General features: G+C 39.5%; 1 protein-coding gene across 1 annotated transcript; it reads right to left on the bottom strand.

The window, feature by feature from the left end:
• Positions 1–4,101: 4,101 nt before the first annotated feature.
• Positions 4,102–18,829, bottom strand: PABPN1L (PABPN1 like, cytoplasmic). The gene is made up of 8 exons (XM_053718580.1): positions 18,753–18,829; positions 10,915–11,057; positions 10,622–10,775; positions 8,655–8,722; positions 8,158–8,264; positions 7,915–8,002; positions 4,360–4,487; positions 4,102–4,235 (listed from the first exon to the last, which is right to left on the bottom strand). Exons 2-8 carry the CDS (start codon positions 10,987–10,989, stop codon positions 4,196–4,198), a joined length of 660 nt encoding a protein of 219 aa, XP_053574555.1. The 5' UTR covers positions 10,990–11,057; positions 18,753–18,829; the 3' UTR covers positions 4,102–4,195.
• Between the last annotated feature and the right edge of the window lie 614 nt (positions 18,830–19,443).

Consider the following 19,443-nt stretch of genomic DNA (forward strand, 5'->3'; position numbering starts at 1 on the left):
AAGCACATTCCCTGCGACAGGTGATCCTGAGACAACCACCAGAGAAGAGAAACTCTGGTTTTCTGGTCTAGTTGGATTTGAGGATACAAATCTGCATAATCTCCATTCCACTGTTTGAGCATGCACAATTGCAGAGGCCTGAGATGAATTCAAGCAAAAAGGGACTACGTCCATTGCTGCTACCATTAATCCGATTACCTCCATGCACTGAGCTACAGATGGCCGAGGAATGGAATGAAGAACTCGGCAAGTACTTAGAAGCTTTAACCTTCTGACCTCCGTCAGAAATATTTTCATTTCTACCGAGTCTATTAATGTTCCCAGGAAGGGAACCCTTGAGCGGGGACAGAACTTTTTTCGGTGTTCACCTTCCACCCGTGAGACCTTAGAAAGGCCAGAACAACATCCGTATGAGCCTTGGCTCTGGGAAAAGACGACGCCTGTATTAAGATGTCGTCCAGATAGGGTGCTACTGCAATGCCCCGCGGTCTCAGTACCGCTAGAAGGGACCCTAGCACCTTTGTGAAAATTCTGGGAGCGGTGGCCAACCCGAAGGGAAGGGCCACGAACTGGTAATGCTTGTCCAGAAAAGCGAACCTTAGGAACTGATGGTGATCTTTGTGGATAGGAATATGAAGGTACGCATCCTTTAGATCCACGGTAGTCATATTGACCTTCCTGGATCATCGGTAAGATTGTCCGAATGGTTTCCATCTTGAAAGATGGAACTCTGAGGAATTTGTTTAGAATTTTTAGATCCAGGATTGGTCTGAAAGTTACTTCCTTTTTGGGAACCATAAACAGGTTTGAGTAAAACCCCAGTCCTTGTTCTGTAATTGGAACTGGGTATATCACTCCCATCTTGAGTAGATCTTCTACACAGCGTAAGAACGCCTCTTTCTTTGTCTGGTCTGTAGACAGACGAGAAATGTGGAACCTTCCCCTTGGAGGAGAGTCCTTGAATTCTAGAAGATATCCCTGAGCAACTATCTCTAATGCCCAGGGATCAGGAACATCTCTTGCCAAAGCCTGAGCAAAGAGAGAGTCTGCCCCCTACCAGATCCGGTCCCGGATCGGGAGCTACCCCTTCATGCTGTCTTAGTAGCAGCTGCAGGCTTCTTGGCCTGTTTACCCTTGTTCCAGCCCTGCAAAGGCTTCCAGGTTGCCTTGGGCTGTAAAGTGTTACCCTCTTGCTTTGCGGTAGCAGAGGCTGAAGCAGGACCGCTCCTGAAGTTGCGAAAGGAATGAAAATTAGCCTTGTTTTTAGCCTTAAAAGGCCTATCTTACGGGAGGGCATGGCCCTTTCGCCCAGTGATATCCGAAATAATCTTTCAACTCGGGCCCGAAAAGGGTCTTTCCCTTGAAAGGAATATTCAGTAATTTTGTTTTAGACGACACGTCAGCCGACCATGATTTAAGCCAAAGCGCTCTGCACGCCATGATGGCAAAACCAGAATTTTTCGCCGCTAACTTAGCTAATTGCAAAGCGGCATCTGTGATAAAAGAATTAGCCAGCTTTAGAGCCTTAATTCTATCCATAATTTCGTCATATGAGGTCTCCGTCTGGAGCGACTCCTCCAGTGCCTCAAACCAGAAAGCCGCTGCAGTAGTTACAGGAATAATGCAGGCAATAGGTTGGAGAAGGAAACCTTGTTGAACAAATATTTTCTTTAGTTAACCTTCTAATTTTTTATCCATAGGATCTTTGAAAGCACAACTGTTTTCAATTGGTATTGTTGTGCGCTTGGCTAGTGTTGAAACTGCCCCCGCGTCCCGCCTGGGATCAGTTATGGGGAACATTTTCTTAAAGATAGGTGGGGGAACAAAAAAGGTATACCTGGTCTTTCCCACTCCCTAGCAACAATATCCGCCACCCTCTTAGGGATCGGAAACTCATCAGTGTATACAGGGACTTCTAGATATTTGTCCATTTTACACAATTTCTCTGGGACCACCATAGGGTCACAATCATCCAGAGTTGATAAGACCTCCCTAAGCAGTACGCGGAGGTGTTCCAATTTAAATGCTAGTGAATCTGATTCTGCCCGCTGAGAAACTTTTCCTGAATCAGAAATTTCTCCCTCAGACATTACATCCCTCGCCCCTACTTCAGAGTGTTGTGAGGGTACATCAGATAAACCTCCCAAAGCTTCCGACTGCTCCTCATCTGTTCTCAAAACAGAGCTATCGCGCTTTTTAGGGAAAACTGGCAGTTTGGATAGAAAGGCCGCAAGGGAATTATCCATGACTGCCGCCAGTTGTTGCAATGTAATAGGTGCTAATGCACTAGATGTACTAGGTATCGCTTGAGCGGGCGTAACTGGTGATGACACATGGGGAGAGGACGGCGGACTGTCCTCATTACCTTCAGTCAAAGAATCATCTAGGGCTATATTTTTAAGTGACACAATATGATCTTTAAAGTGTATAGACACATTAGTGCACTTGGGACACATTTTGAGTGGGGGTTCCACCATGGCTTCTGAACACCTAGAGCAAGGCTTTTCCTTAGTGTCAGACATGTTTAACAGATTGGTATTATACACAAGCAGGCTTGGAAAAACACAATTTGCAATAAATGGTACTGTGCCTTTAAGATAATAAAAGCGCACACAATTTTACAAAACAGTGAAAAAAGAACCAAATCTCTTGAAATTTTTACAGTATGTGCCTAATGCTTCGATATGATTGCACAGCAAGTTTCAGCCTGATTAACCCTTTAATGCCCAAACCGGAGCCGCCTAAAGCTAACGACCGGTTAATAAACTACAGCACCTTGCCACAGCAGCCTGCTGTGGCCCTACCTTCCCTTAAGGATTGAATTTGACAAAATCAAGCCTCCTGAAATCATCAAGCAGTCTCTGGACCCATGTGGAGCAGCATGCAGGGAAATCTTGTCAGAATAAACTGTGCAACTGAGGCACGAAATTAGGCCCCTCCCACTACGGAGCTGTGGGGCCTTCAGAACCCAATTTAGGTGTCTAAAAATAATGACATGTGGAATAAAACCCCAATAAACACATCAAAAGTGCTTAAGAGTGTCAATAAAGAGTATTTTTCGAAACAAAATAATCGATTGCCTTGTTAAAGTGATAACCAGTCTATTGAGCCCACTTAAATAAGTCTCTAGTTCTATACTAAGTTTCAGAACATGGCTTACCCTTCCCACATGGGGAATCTGGTCTTGACTAGAAAAGAGATGACTGAAACATACATCAAAAGCAGTTAAGCCTGCAAACTGTTCCCCCCAACTGAAGTTTTCTGGTACTCCTCAGTCCTGTGTGGGAACAGCAATGGATTTTAGTTACAACATGCTAAAATCATTTTCCTCTCAGCAGAATTCTTCATCATATTTCTGCCAGAGAGTAAATAGCACAAACCGGTACTATTTAAAAATAACAAACTTTTGATTGAAGATATAAAAACTACAAATCTAACACCACATTCACTTTACCCTCCCATGGAGATGCTACTTGTTAGAGCGGCAAAGAGAATGACTGGGGGGCGGAGCCAGAGGGGGAGCTATATGGACAGCTTTGCTGTGTGCTCTTTTTGCCACTTCCTGCAGGGAATGAGAATATCCCACAATTAAGGATGAATCCGTGGACTGGATACACCTTGCAAGAGAAATCTTGGTTGTTCTGATGAAGTAAAAAAAAAAAACAATGGTTTAGGTAACATTCAATTTGTAAAAAAAAAAAAAAAAAAAAAAATTGGCTTTCCTTCATGGATATAATGTTTATACTGGCTTGTCTTGGATTAAAACAAACCCAGTAGATTCCTAGGAAACAAACCATCACCAAGCCAAACTAAAGCAACCAAACAGTCTTTATTTAGAAATACAACATATGTTAGCATTAAATAGGATATTAATACTTGGTACTATTTACAAATTGCAGCAGATTTATGCTTAACTACTGATGGATTAATGGTTACCATTATTTAAGTAGTTCCATCTGAGGCAGGCCAATACATTACATTGCAAAATAAAGCCATGGCATCTTGCACAGGTGGTGTTGACTGTATTCCAGGTGTTCGAATGCCAGGACTACCCCAGTTCTTCATATTCACTTGCTGGACATATTCTACATTTGCTACGGTGTTTTGCTGGATGTCTGTCACAATGGGAAAGTCCATGTTCCCGGTCGTCCACGACCTCTGGAGGAGACAGAATATGGGTCAAAACCAGGGCTTTTCAGTACATCTGACCAAAGTAGTAAGACATCCATTCCAGACTGATGGGGAGGAGGAAAGAATGCATATCAAAAACTGTGACACTGCTTCTGACTGTAAAAGTGTAGCTAGCTAAGTTATAATAGTGCAGTACTACGTACAGACAAAACTATTCCTGGTGCTGACCTGAACCCTCCTCTTCCTCTAACTCTTGGGCCCCTTACAAAATTGCCTCGTGGCCCTCTAGATCTGCCACGAAATCCTCCCCTGTCCGTGGTGCTGATTCCTGGCATGTTTGTCCTCTTGGGTAAAACCTACGGTAAAAGAACCAGGGTTATAGTTTTATACATTGTTTTTTTTTCTCTTTTTCCTTTGCTATTTTAAATTTTTTTTTTTTTTTTTTTTTTTATTATTACAGATTTGGTGCATTGGCTCTTTAACCCCTTAATGACCACAGCACTTTCCCATTTTCTGTCCGTTTGGGACCAAGGCTATTTTTACATTTTTGCGGTGTTTGCGTTTAGCTGTAATTTTCCTCGTACTCATTTACTCTACCCACACATTATATACCGTTTTTCTCGCCATTAAATGGACTTTCTAAAGATACCATTATTTTCATATCTTTTAAATTTACAAAAAAAAAACCCCACTTTTTCTAACTTTGACCCCCAAAATCTGTACACATCTACAACCACCAAAAAACACCCATGCTAAATAGTTTTCACATGTTGTCCCGAGTTTAGAAATACCCAATGTTTACATGTTCATTGCAAGTTATAGGGCAATACATACAAGTAGCACTTTGCTATTTCCAAACCACTTTTTTTTCAAAATTAGCGCTAGATACATTGGATAACGGATATCTTTCAGGAATCCCTGAATATCCCTTGACATGGATATATATTTTTTTTTAGAAGACATCCCAGTATTGATCTAGTCCCATTTTTGTATATATTTCATGCCACCATTTCACCCCAAATGCAATCAAATAAAAAAAAAAAAAAATTGTTCACTTTTTCACAAACTTTAGGTTTCTCACTGAAATTATTTACAAACAGCTTGTGCAATTATGGCATAAATGGTTGTAAATGCTTCTCTGGGATCCCCTTTGTTCAGAAATAGCAGACATATGGCGTTGCTTTTTGGAAATTAGAAGGCTGCTTAATGCCGCTGCGCATTACACGTGTATTATGGCTAACAGTGAAGGGGTTAATTAGGTAGTCTGTAGGGTTAATTTTAGCTTTAATGTAGAGATCAGCCTCCCACCTGAGTGGCTCTCTCTGCATTGGACTGCTAAAAAAATGTTATTGCAGGATCACTACAATAACCGGAAAGCGTCTGGAAGCGATCAGGATTGCTTCCAGAGACTGAGGACGTGCAGGGTACGTCCTCGGTCGTTAAGGGTATTTTTTTGGAGGATGTACCCTGCACGTCCTCGGTCGTTAAGGGGTTAAACTAAGAAAAATGTTTGAATCACTCCATTGATGCTATAAAAAAAAAAAAAAAAAAAAAAAAAAAAAAAAAAAGGAAGGTGTACAATTCCCAAATATTCAATTACTTGAAAGTAATGCATCATAACAGAAAAAAACCTGACTAGAAAATATATGAACAATTCTATATAAATAATAATAATCCTCGATAGCAACATGCAACTGTAAAAGGGACTTTAACCCTTTGTGGTGGTACAATAGAAGTTCCAATGTAAACACAGTTAAAATGAAATCACGCAATAGTCTATGCGTTTGCGTGATTTCAAGGTGGGATCGGATCATGGGGGACTGCCTATGCTGCTAGGCATGCCTCCCAGGCCAAACATTGCCTTTGTCAGAGGGGAAAGCTGGAGGACGCTATATATGGTAGGGTGTTCCATGCCGTTGTAAAGGCGTTAAACCCCAGCGCTGTTAGGACGGCAAGGAACATCCCAACGGCGTTAAAGAGTTAAGCAGCTGATCAGGATGCTAGTTCCAGGACTTACAAGGGAGCATGCATCTGGCCTTTGCTGCTGGCAGTCACTTAAAAGGAAGTTCACGAGATTTAAATAAAGTGAAGCTGTGAATCAAGGAGCACTTAATCTAGTGAGCTGACTACATTTTAAGGTAAAAATATCTTTATTACAGAGAGATGTTCAGGTGATAAAAAAAAATGTCAGCTTTTTAGGAATGTTTTGCTGTATAAAAAAAAAAAATAGACATTTACAAAAAACAAGGAGACATAATTTATGGGGAGATCAACTCTAGATTTTAGGGATCTACTTTCCAGAATAAATAGTAGTGAGAAAAATGATGGCAACTATGCCTACTCAGACACCTTTTATTTATGCATTAAGTTTAAAAGTGGAAACGTAAAACCACAAATTATGGCATTTATACCAGTTGCTACGTTTTTGAAGAGGGAAAAAAATGCCAGGATTTAAAAAAAAAAAAAAAATAAAAAAAAAAAAAATTGAGCTGTCTATTAAAGGGATATTGAGTATGGTCGTGCAGTTATTTTTCTAGTTTAGCATTGGGTGTACATTTTCATTTAAAGTACAGTTAAAAGGGACATGAAACCCAAACATTTTCTTTCATGATTCAGATAAGATTCTAAACATTCAAATTTACATCTATTTAATTTCCTTCAATCTTTAGATATCCTTTGTTGAAGAAACTGGGTGAGCCAATCACACAAGACATCTATGTGCAGCCACCAATCAGCAGCTACTGAGCCTATTTAAAATATGCTTTTCAACAAAGGATATCAAGAGAATTATGCAAATTATGTAATTAAAGTAAATTTGAAAGTTGCCTGTTTTTTCTAAATCATGAATCACTTCCCATTTAAAAAAAAAAACAAACAAACAAAAAAAAAACACACGAGAACAACCAGCTCAATACCATTGTTAGCCTGTTCTATGGCATTTACCACCTGGGCTCAGCTTCTTTTTAGCCCAGTAATGCTTTCCACAGAGTAGAACTTTCCTGTAGTATATCAGTCTGATCCCGCCTATTATGGTCAGTCCAGCGCCGAAATACCAGGCAATTCCTCGCTGAGCAAGGAACACAGCAACCCCAGACAATCGGTTCGGCCTTCATTGGGCCTCGTCAGTGAGGTGTAGCCATATTCCTCTGAGCAAGGAGTCCATGTCTGGTTGTTCCCGTAATAGGCGGGATCAGACTGATAAACTACAGGAAAGTTCTACTTTGTGAAAAGCATTACTGAGCTAAAAAGAAGATGCACCCAGGTGGTAAATCGCCATAGAACATGCCAACAATGGTATTGCGCTGGTTGTTCGTTCCTGTGAGTGCGTTTCTCTCTGTGTGTATTTACAATGCATTGGTGCTCCACAGTGGACATTATCTAAGGGTTTAATCCTTTTGTGGGGCGTTAAACACAGAACTTTCTCTTATTGCTCCTTTATGAAACCTTATTGGTGTCCTGAAACTATTGTTTAACTATATCAGTTGGTTCAACCTTAACTCCTAAGCATATGTGAAGGTATCAAAATTTATTTATTCCACTCTTGAAAATAGGTCTTTATTGCTATAGGCAAGAAGAGGACACTAGTATATTTTCTAAGCTCCACTTTTCCTCCCTGACTAGTAAATTATAGGGAGGGGGCACACACACAAACACCAACAACATTACTACCCATAAACATTTAAATGTTCCTAAGATACAAACGTGGATCATCCATGAAACAAGTATGTGCATAATCCCTTTTTTACAACATTGTTATTGATTCTGATAACCCAGGGCACTTGCCTTAATTATTCGACCACGAAAGACTGTTTCATCCATGGCAATGGCAGCTTCCACAGAGTTCCTCTCTGCAAACTCAATGTATGCATATCTGGAATAAAAGCCCAAGCGAAAGTCACAGGACATTGCACACACATAACATAATATATACAACCGTTATTAATGAGCTCACATGAGACATTCATTATTTACAGTCTTTTGCTGCTGCTTGACAGAGTAAGTTTACAAAGACACTAGCAACCCTACCCTTTTGGATGCCCAGAGAATTTGTCACATAGGATGGTAATTCTATTGATAGATCCACAGCCACTAAAGTGGGATTCCAGATCTTGGGCGGTGCCTCCATAGTCTACCTATAGGTATAAAATAAATACAATTGTAAGAGGACACTGAGAGTACAATAATACAAATAGAAAAGTCATGGGAATTAAAAGGGTGCACAGATGAAGAATTATACTGTGGTCTATGACCAAGTACAACATACTATACACATTTTAAATGATTTAATCTCAGCTACACCATCAACACTATTTGTAGGTCAAAAAGTTGTTGTATTTTAGACTAACAAAGAATAAACAATTATTCTGCATCAGGCCGCATTAGTGTATCTCTTATCATTAATGATATACAAACTGGATGTTCTGTTTCCTGGTTGATCAATTAAAATCCCACAAAACAGGAAGACTCATTGAAGAGATATCCCGATTTAGGAAGTGGAGTGAGCCCAGACAAGCTGTACTTACATTTCCCACATAGACTGAACGTCTGTCAGCTTCTTTCTTTTCTTCCACACTCAATGGCCGAGGAGGACCTGGAGATGGCACAGAGAAGGGGACCCAAGAGAAAATGTAGCATTAATATTAATGGTGGTGAACTAAATCTTGACACATTATATACCGAGTCTGATATATTGCTTATCCAGTTTTTTTATGTACCAACATAACAATTTATGCGGAAGATTGATAAGATATATAAAAGGGAAATTAAAGGATGGACAATAATAATTAAGAGTGCAATGTGAGAAATTAAAAATATGCCTGTGTGGTTATCGGATCCAGTGAGCAACAGAAAATGAAGTACCAGTTGTAAACAAACAGGCATTTCCGGTTTGTTTCACATTAAATTTAAACAGATTTTACTTGACCCTTTTTTCCCCCCCATGCATGCCAAAAATATTTTACAATTAACTTTCTTTCCCCAGAAAAATCCTACTGTTAGCATTTCATAAATTTACATTAAATGTTCCACAGAACATTATAGAAATAGCATGTAGTATAGTAAATTTTTATCAATATTATAAACATGCACACATACAAATAAAATCCAAAAATCACACCAAACCTTGAAATTATTCCTGGCGATGCAGAAAACTTTCCATAAAGAGAACTCACTGGACTCAAATACAGTTTAATAACTCAGGAATATATTGTGCATCTAACAAAATACTACTTTCAATTGTGGTATTAAAAGGGATATGAAACCCACATTTTTTTCTTTAAAAAGCAGGAATGTAAGCTTAGGAGCCGGTCCGTTTTTGGTTCTGTACGTGGGTAGCGCTTGCTGATAGGTGGCTAAATATAGTCACCAATCAGCAAGTGCTACCCAGGGTCTGAACCAAAAATTGTCTGTCTCCTAAGCTTACATTCCTGCTTTTTCAAATAAAGATACCAAGAGAGAAGACGAAAAATTGATAAAAGGAGTAAATAAAGTTGCTTACAATTGCATGCTCTATCTGAATCATGAAAGAAAAAAAAATGTGGGTTTCATATCCCTTTAAGGATTCATCCCAAGAGGTGTCTCAGATATGACACCTGACTGCCTTTAGACGACATCTCAGCTGAGTGCAGAGATTTTGTACTTTTACATACACGTTGTTTGCAATAACTTCTACACTATTGAACCGTCGGGATTCATCCCTTGATTGCCGGGAGGAACTATATTTCATACCGCATACGAAAGGTCATTTGCAACTACTCTTATCATACTAACGGTGTTGCTTCACTGAACAGTGTAAAGAACGGCAGGATAAGTCCTTTAAGAGCCGTGGCATAAGTGTCTACAGAACTTTACTCTGCCTGTGTGTACACATAGATACAGCACACTGATTAAAACCAGCTTGTGCTAGTCATACGTTGATCTCCATTATGGGACTTCTAATTCATCATATGCCTGAGTACCAGTAACAACTTGACAAATTGGCGCAGACACAATCATATTCCTAGCAATTTTTGCTGTTCACGCAAGACATTTATGTGCCCCACACTTTTTGCGGTTTCATGCATGCACTTTAGGTTTGATATTTATCTGTGAAGTCTTATTGGCTAGTTCTGTTTTTTTTTTTGTTTTGTTTTTTTTAAATAAGACTGGGGATGCCCAGTCTGAGTGGGTTTTAATTTGAGTCTAGAGAATTGCAGACTTATTTTTTCATTTATGGGTCCCCCCCCCCATTATTAAAGTTTACATTTTTGGATACTTAGTGCAGGACATCCATTCATCACCAAATCCTGCATTCTAAAATACTAACTTTTTTTTTTTTTTAAATCGAAAAACACACAACCATACTATATAGTCTATATTTATTTAAAACAGAAAATATTACCCGATTACAGTACTGTACTATTTCTCTGAGGGTACTATATATAAAGTTTAACAATTGATATAATTACCCTCTTGAAACATTCTAAAACCCAAACCTTTTCCAGTCCCAAGCAGTTTGGAAAAAGGTATGTATGTATGTATGTATGTATGTGTGTCATACCAGCCATAGGGCTAACAACCAGGGTCCTCTCCTTGCCAGATAGCCCCTTTAAACGCTCTGCCTCTTCCTCCATCTCTCGTACACGCATCTTGATAGCATTCAACTCCTACAGAGACCAGAGAGATTAGTAGGAGGTTCTGCAGATAAGTTCTGCAGATACAGGACAGTCCATATATTGCTAAATGCAAAGATAGCAGAGCTTTAGAGATTTTCAATATTTGTGAAAAAAAATTAAACAGGCTTACGAGTTCATCTATATCACTTGTTTCAGTTTGGTCCCCTTCCCCCAGCTCCAGTTCTCCTGTGTGTCTCTCCGTCATTCCCCAAGTTTCATCCCAGAATATGGGCAACCGATCGTGGTTAGCCCACAACGTGTTATAACTCAGTCCTAAGTGAGAAGTTAGAGGCTTAGTCTTTTATAGAAAAATCAACTTTTGATAAGACAGATGCGATTCAGGAAAGATTTATAAATGAACAATAATTAAAGTGATTGTAAAGTTTAATGAATAAGTGCCCGGTATCTAAAAATACTCTTAAAAACACGGGCACTTTCATTCATTAAACTTTACAATTAAGCTTTTTTAAAATACTTACCTTTATGTAAAACAGACCGGCGATCCCCTTGTCCGCATCTCCTGCTGTAGTTAGCACAGTGATGACAAGTCCAGCTTATTCCAATTGTCAGGCACCCTAAGACGTCCAGCTCATGTGACCACACAACGATGGGAGGAAGCTGTATTCGTCGTCATTGTGATAACTACAGCAGCAGATGCGGGAGAAGGATCACCAGTCTGTTTTCCATAAAGAAAGGCAAGTATTTTTACCCCTTAGTAACCAAACAATTTTTTTACCGTTAAGGACCAGGGCTGTTTTAACATTTTTGTTTGTGTTTAGCTGTAATTATTCTCTTACCCATTTACAGTACCCACACATTATATACCATTTTTCTTACAATTAAATTGACTTTCTAAAGATTCTATTTTTTTTTATATTATTTTCATCATAACGTACTATAAAAAATATATTTTTTAAAATATGATAAAAAAAAATCAAAGAAAAAAAACAAAAAAAAAAAAAAAAAACCACACAGCACACACACATTTTTTCTAACTTTGACCCCCAAAATCTGTTACACATCTACAATCACCAAAAACGCCCATGCTAAATAGTTAATAAATGTTGTCCTGAGTGTAGAAATACCCAATGTTTACCCCCTTAAAGGACCTGGAATTTTAGACTAATCCTTCCCCAAAAGACCAGAGTATTTTTAGCATTTTTGCCATCATTCAAATAAACAGAAATAGAGCCTTTTTTCTATATATTTACCTATCAAAACTATATAGTTTTTTTTAGGGGACAACCCATGCCACCATTTCACCGCCAATTGAGATCAAGTTTAAAAAAAAAAAAAAAAAAAAAAAGAAAAAAAAAGGGGGTCACTTTCTCACAAACGTTAGGTTTCTCACTGAAATTTACCAACAGCTTGTGCAATCATGGCACACATGGTTGTAAATGCTTCTCTGGGATCCCCTTTGTTCAGAAATAGACATATGGCTTTGGCATTGCTTTTTGGTAATTAGAAGGCTGCTAAATGCAGTTGCGCACCACACTTATGCCCAGCAGTGAAGGGGTTCATTTGGCTTTAGTGTATAGATTACCCTGACACATCCAACCCCCTGCTCCCTCTCAAACAGCTCTCTACCCTCCCCCCCCACCAATGGTCACCCCCATCTTAAGTACTGGCAGAAAGTTTAAAAAAAAAAAAAAAAAAAGAAGATTTCCGGTGGGTGGCGTTCCAAGATGGCTGCATTCCTCTGAAGCTCTGTGATACCTCGAGAAAGAGAATCCTTATACAGCCTGAAACCCTTGCCATCTGCACCTCTCGACAGCTACGTGTCCGAGAAACAAGGCAGCTAGAGAACATACCACCTTCTCTCCCACGGAAGTCATATTAAGCATAGTGGCGAGCTCTTAAGCGCCACGCTGTACATAATAATCCTTTCAGTTTTTACTGGTTTCTTTTTCCGATGGAGGCAGAAAATTATGTTACTGCACAGTTACTTGATATTTTCCTGCCTAGATTTGAACGTTTATCCTGTAACCTTACAACTTTGCTGGGGGTGATTCAAGCAATGGGCGGGGGCCCTACCTCAGGCACCGGAACCTGTGCATGAGCGAACTTGCCTCTCGGTACAAGACCCGCAGCACTCATCTACTGCAACTCTACAAGGGTCTGCTGCATCTGAAGACTCAGCAAGCCTTTTCTCAGACTTACCCGAGGGATCCCTGTCATGCCGCATGGAACAGGCTCACCATCCGCCTGCTGCAGCTACTGCGAGACTGGAGAGGCTATGTGGAGCCTGTACAATAAGCGCCCCGGTGAAGGATCTAACACTGGTTACTGAGAGGCAGAGCATGGAATCACCATTTATCCCTGAGCCGCTGCAGGACTTACCCGCTGCACAAGCTGTGAACTTGGCACTTATAATTGATGGCGACTTTTCTGTTACCCCGCAATACTCCAGTTTTGGCCCGTGATGGCCTCTTCCTGAAATATCACTTGGTCTCACTGCAAATACAGGAGACGCAGCTATTGTCTCCCCGCAGCGCTTGCAGTTGTTGTCGTCGAGTGAATCACCTCTCCCATGCTGTTTTATACACCAAGTGCACTGGCTACCTGACCGTTGTCCCTCAGGAGGCACACAGACTTCCTGGAGCCTGCATGTGTTTGTTTATGCTTTGTATTTATGGGGGTTCAAATCTGTTTGGGTACCACTTTTAATTACAGCACTGTGCTTACCCTTGTGATATCTTTACATTACACATGCCTGTATATTTAACCTGTTTGATTGTATACAATCATATATTTAACTGCATACAATGACCAGGCATAGTAAATAAACCCTACATCTCGGACATGGCATCACCCACTCAGTTAACGAGACTAGAGCGGCTGTAGACTCCTTTAATGAAACTCTAACGACCCAACCACAAAACATTTAGTTTTCTCCCTGACTAGCAACAAGGGTGGGGAGGGTTATGAGGACAATGATGCTCTGTTTTACTATTTGGTTATGTGTTATGGTTGTTTGATCATTTGTTATGTTTGTCTTTGTTGTTCTGTTTTGTTTTTGTTTTGCCCTTGCTGAGATAGCTTTCAAGTCACGCCACCATCCTACCACTATACCTGCACTGGTCAATTTCTTTGATTATGTCCGCATAACTTAACTGTTTGAGGGGTTGGCACCGTTTGTAAAACTATAGTAACTGCTCCCATAGTAGCCTGGGGCATACAGGTTACCAACATACTTTTAGGGGAGTCAATCTATCCCATTTAAACCTTCTAAGTAACCTATAGCTTAACCCACACAAACCTATCATAAGTTCAGATGTTCAACTAGGCTTTTGATTATCACCACGTTACGCAATGGTATAACAAGGGCTCCCTACATTATTTCAGGCATCATCCTGAGTGACTTATAAGGTATTTGCTAACTTAATTATATATCCCCAGTACAACGCTGGTCATGGTTATAGTCATGGGTATGGTTCACTTAACTAATTAGTATCTCCTGGAGCCTGCATGTATTTGTTTATGCTTTGCACTTAGGTGTGTTCAATTCTGTGGGTGATGCCACTTTCAAACTCACTACTATGCCAATTCCTCTGACGTCTTTACATAACATATGCCCAAATACTTCACCTGCTGGATTATACTCAACCATATAGTTAAACTCCTACAATGACCAGGCATAGTATATAATCCCTACATTTAAATTCGGACATCACCTGCTCAGTTAATAGGGCTAGAACCCCCCCCCCCCTTCCTTTTTTTTTTGTCTTTCTTAGTTGTTTTTTGTTTGTTGTTGTTTAGTTATGTTAAAAAAAACAAAAAAAAAAAAAAACACAAAAAAACCAACAGTGTGTATAAATATTTCTTGAGGGAAAGTTGTTGATCTCTTAGTAACATAAAAAAAATATACTAACAGGATTTATCCTCTTGGTCTATACCTACTACAAGGTGCCCGATTTCCCTCTCTTCACTCAATGTATGTTACTCAGCCCTGCGTGGGCAATTACATGTAATGCTCTCTGAACCGGTAACAACCCTGCGTGGTGCAACTGCATGTAACGTTCTATGAACTTGTATACAATGTTAGATATAAATTAAAAAAAATAAAAAATAAAAAAAAAATAATGATATACATTCACACACACTGCTGCAGTTTAGGATCCACCCCTCTTACCCCCAACCTCCATGATCCCCCCCAAACAGCTCTCTAACCCTTCTACCTATTTGCCGCCATCTTAGGTACTGGCAGCTGTCTGTCAGTACCCACTGTGCTTCAAATTATGTTTTTTTGTTTTTTAAATAATAAAAAAAAAAAGTTAACAAAGCACACATTTTCTGTAGTGTAGCTGCCCTCAACCTACCCCCACTCTCAGATCCCTTTCCCATCTCGGATCCCCCTCACTAACGCTTTTTTTCCAGTAGAGTTGCGCTCCCACGCCACCAACGATCAGCAGCATCGCTGGCAGATGCCCTCTGTGGCCCTCTCTACATCGGTTACTGACTGGAGGGTATTGCATGATGCCTCAATATCGAGGCATCGCAGCAATACCCTGAGAGCGGCTGGAAGCAATTACTTCCAGCACTCATATTTCCCGAGGACGTGCCAGGCACGTCCTTGGTCGTTGACAGGTTTAAGAAAAAGAAAAGAAGCTTCATTGTAAAGTAGAGTTTAATGAATGAAAGCACCCCTGTTTAAGAGTATTTTTAGATACCGGGCTTTAATTAGTTAAACTTTACATTCACTTTAAGCAACAAGTTCAGAACTACGCAGTTCAAAACAGCCCTGACATATGTATTTTTCATATGTGTCCCTTTTTAAAGTGGCAGTATGGTCAGCCTATTTATGGAGGACATTTTCTGAAATATTGAAGAAAATAGCTGAAGTCAAAATTTGATAAACTAGGTATGTGAAATTGTTTAAAGGTTTAGTGAAATAGGGTACTTTGGGAAATAAAAGCTGGTAAATGATCTTCATAAATCACAGATTATACATCATAAAAATATTTATAAAAACACAGGCCAAGGATAAAGTAGAAGGTTATCCAAAAATAAATTATCAGTAAAGGCCCAAATCTTAGCCATTTGTTATGTGGTACACATTTTATTCCTATCACTGCAGCCCAAAAGAAGAGAGGAATTACTGTGTGTCTAATGTGAGATTTTCAACAATAGGCATGGTAAAAATAAAAGTGATTACATCTGTTTAAAGGACCAATATCAGAAAAGAGAGCAGCACTCCTGAGATAGAACAAAATCTAGAATAACTTCCATGCCTGTTCATTTCCATTGCAACTCAGGGTGCACTCTTAGCACACTATGCCTTTTCACAGAGAAAAAATATCCGGTAGCATATCAGTCTGACCCTGCCCAATGACAGTCCAGCGCCAACGTTGACTCCTTGCACATATGCCGTAGAGCAGGGTTTTTCAAACTACGGGTCGGGACCCATTACCGGGTCGCCGCTTGTGTGTGTGTTGCATGAGTGTGTGTGGAGTGTGTGTGGTGTTTTTGTTGTATGAGAGAGTTTGAGTGGTGTGTGTGTGTGTGGGTGGGGGGTGTGTATGAGAGTGTGGGCGTGTTATTACGTTTTACAACTTTTTAAAGTTTGACTACAATCAGGAATAAAGAACACACATATTTTAGTCACTATGCCAAAATTGCAGCTATCAAGTTGTATATTACTTACTAATATTTTCAAACCAAGCATAAAATTAGGTTGGCGAAGGTTTGTGGTATCATGGCACTGGGTCTTGGGGAAAAAAGTTTGAAGAACCCTACCCTAGAGGGATGCAACTGCACCTCACTGACGAGGCCCAAGAGAGGCCAAAACGTATGTCTGCGGTTTGTGGTTCTCTCTTGTTCAGAGAGGAATTGCCTGGTATTTCTGCGCTGGACTGTCATTGGGCAGGGTCAGACTAATATGCTACAGGATATTTTTTCTCTGTGAAAGGCATAATGTGCTAAGAGACTGCACCCTGAGAGGCACTGGCCTTGTGGACAAGAATGGAAGTTTTTCTAGCTTTTGTTCTGCCTCAGTTAAGTGCGTCTCTCTATTTTCTTGCGTTTATCTATTTAAAAGGAGCAAGACTCTCTGCAGACAGAAAGATTGCAATGAAGTTGGATATAGAGTGGCAAGGATCAGTAGTCTTATTGGAGGGAGGTTATTACAAAAACCCATAGCTCAGCCCTTGCACAAGACAAAAAGGCTTGCGCCCCTCATTTGATGGGGGGGGGGGGAGTCTGACCTTTCAGCGCAACAGATCACCTTTGGTCTTGCTTAATCTAGACCACATTCTTTCATGATTCAGATAGAGCATGCAATTTAGAGCAACTTTCAAGTTTACTCCTATAAATTTTTCTTCATTCTCTTGGTATCTTTATTCAAAAAGCAGCAGGAATGTAATCTTAGGAGACTGCCCAATTATGGTTCAGAACCCTGGGTAGTGCTTGCCGATTGTTGGCTAAATGCTTTTTAAAATTTATTTTTATATTTTAAGTGGGGAGGTGGACTTTTAAAGACCCACAAACCACAAAGAGAACATGAGAGCTCATTTTGGAACAATGAGAATTCTCACTTTTTAAATGTGGGGTCTCATTTCTGTTAGTAGGTTTTCGCCATAAATAAGAGATAGTTGCCTACCAAATGAATGAGTGATCCTGCATTTATCCAGCTGCGGGGTAACTGTCATAGCAATGACATACCTCAAAGCAATAGTGCAAGGCTCCTAGATCCTTGTTTTTCCAGAGACAAAAGCAAAAAAAATAATCCTAATCATTTTTGCTACATTAATTTTTTTTGTACAAGGTGGGACTGTACATACATTGTCACAATGATTTAACCACACCTCTGAAGTGTTAATATGTTGTTAGATCTCATTCCTACATAAACTGGACGATGGTGCAATGTGATGAACTTAATCTCTTAATTTTCAATTAGTAATTTTTATTGGGGGGGGGGGGGGTAAAATAATAATCATCAGTATAGAATCTTAAATGTTAATTTTAGGAAATAGAGAATCCTACACCGTTTACCATATAAGCTATAAAAAATGAAAAATGGACACAAAGCTAACTTTTTTTTGTATTCCTTGTAGTCCTTCTACCCATGTTTGGGCATATTTACAGACTAAGTGCTTGGTCTGCTTGAAAAATGTATATATTTTGAGTGGGTACCTAATAGAAAAGAACTGAAAGTGAGGTGTATGGGTTTAACACATAGCTAAAGTCAGCTCCAGGACAGTAAGGCATGCAATACTGAGAGCTAGAGAAGGACATCTGGTGAGCCAATAACAAAAAGGCATATGTGCGTAGCCACCAATCCCAGCACTGCACTCCTGCCCACCTATATATAGGTTTAATAAGGAATGAACAGTCACTTTATGGAGGTTATAATTATTCTTCTACAACTGCATTGAAATACTGGTTATGTAATCTTGCTTTTTAGGAGAGTGCCTTCTAGTTTATAGTACCCAATAAAATAAATTATTTGTGCCTGCATTACTTGTGGTAGTTAGGGTTGCAACCCAGCCGGTATTTTACCAACATGGATGACATTTTTGAAAATAGTAATTAAAATATAGATGCTATCATGGTCAAACTTCTTCTAGGTGTGTTAGAAACTAATTATGAAAGCAATGATGGTATAAAAATCAGTCCTGGCAACTTTAGTATCTAATTGTATAATTATTTATGCAAATGTATGCTAATGAGCATGGCTGGTTTTTGCTCCCCCCCCAGAAAAGATAGCAACCCAAGTGGAGGTATGATTGCTACTGTAGACCATATAGTGCTATATTGATATTGTTATGCTTCTCTATTTTATTTTATTTTAAACTAAGAAGTGGAGCAGTTCTTGTGCAACTTAACATTTGAGAATCAATGCTATAAATAAACTGCAGAAAGTTACTGTTTTTCAGAACAGTAAGAGCTACACATTATTAAAATTAAATAACAATTCTTAATACATAAAAATAAAAAGGGTTTAACTGACAGCCACTAGCTTGTAAATACCTCATAAGGATTTAATCTTCAGTTAGTGCAGTTAGTACCACTCCTCATACATGTACAACTGAGCAGGCAGTTTTAACCTCACTCAAAATTATGATGGGACAGTTCATTTCTTTCTGGCATCTGATTGGCTGGCCACACTAATGTCAGCAATTCGAAGCATGCTGGGTAACTTTTTTTTTTTTAAAATAATCTTTATTTGGTCTGTGACCACAGCAAGCCAGTACTACAACTTCCTAAATGCTATACAGGAAAAAGGAGAGCTTATTAATTGAAAAAAAATACTAAAAAATTACAGCATTGAGCTTTTTATTATTTCATATAATATTGTCTTTTCAACCCCAATCAGGTTACAGAATTATAAATACAGGCAGCTAGGCCTACAGTGGGAAAGAACAGGCCCCAGAGAGCTACAGGTAGGTGACAAAGGCTTCCGATCTTGAGAAAATAATATTACAGTGTTACTGATTGAATACAAATAGCTTAGGTGTTCTCTCTAAAAAACACTCAACTCCCTCTCCTTTCCACTGAACTCTTGATATGGAAGCCCCAAATCTACCCACAGAGAACCTAGCCTGTCTCATTCATGGCAGCTTTACCTGTGTAATGTCCTGTCCATCCCGACTGCCATAGCTTCCGACCCATAGAAAATGTTGCTTGCCCCTGTACAACACTTCACATAACTGCACTCCAG

This window comes from Bombina bombina, chromosome 1 (genome assembly GCF_027579735.1).
Source record: "Bombina bombina isolate aBomBom1 chromosome 1, aBomBom1.pri, whole genome shotgun sequence".
In the NCBI taxonomy this organism is placed as follows: Eukaryota; Metazoa; Chordata; class Amphibia; order Anura; family Bombinatoridae; genus Bombina; species Bombina bombina.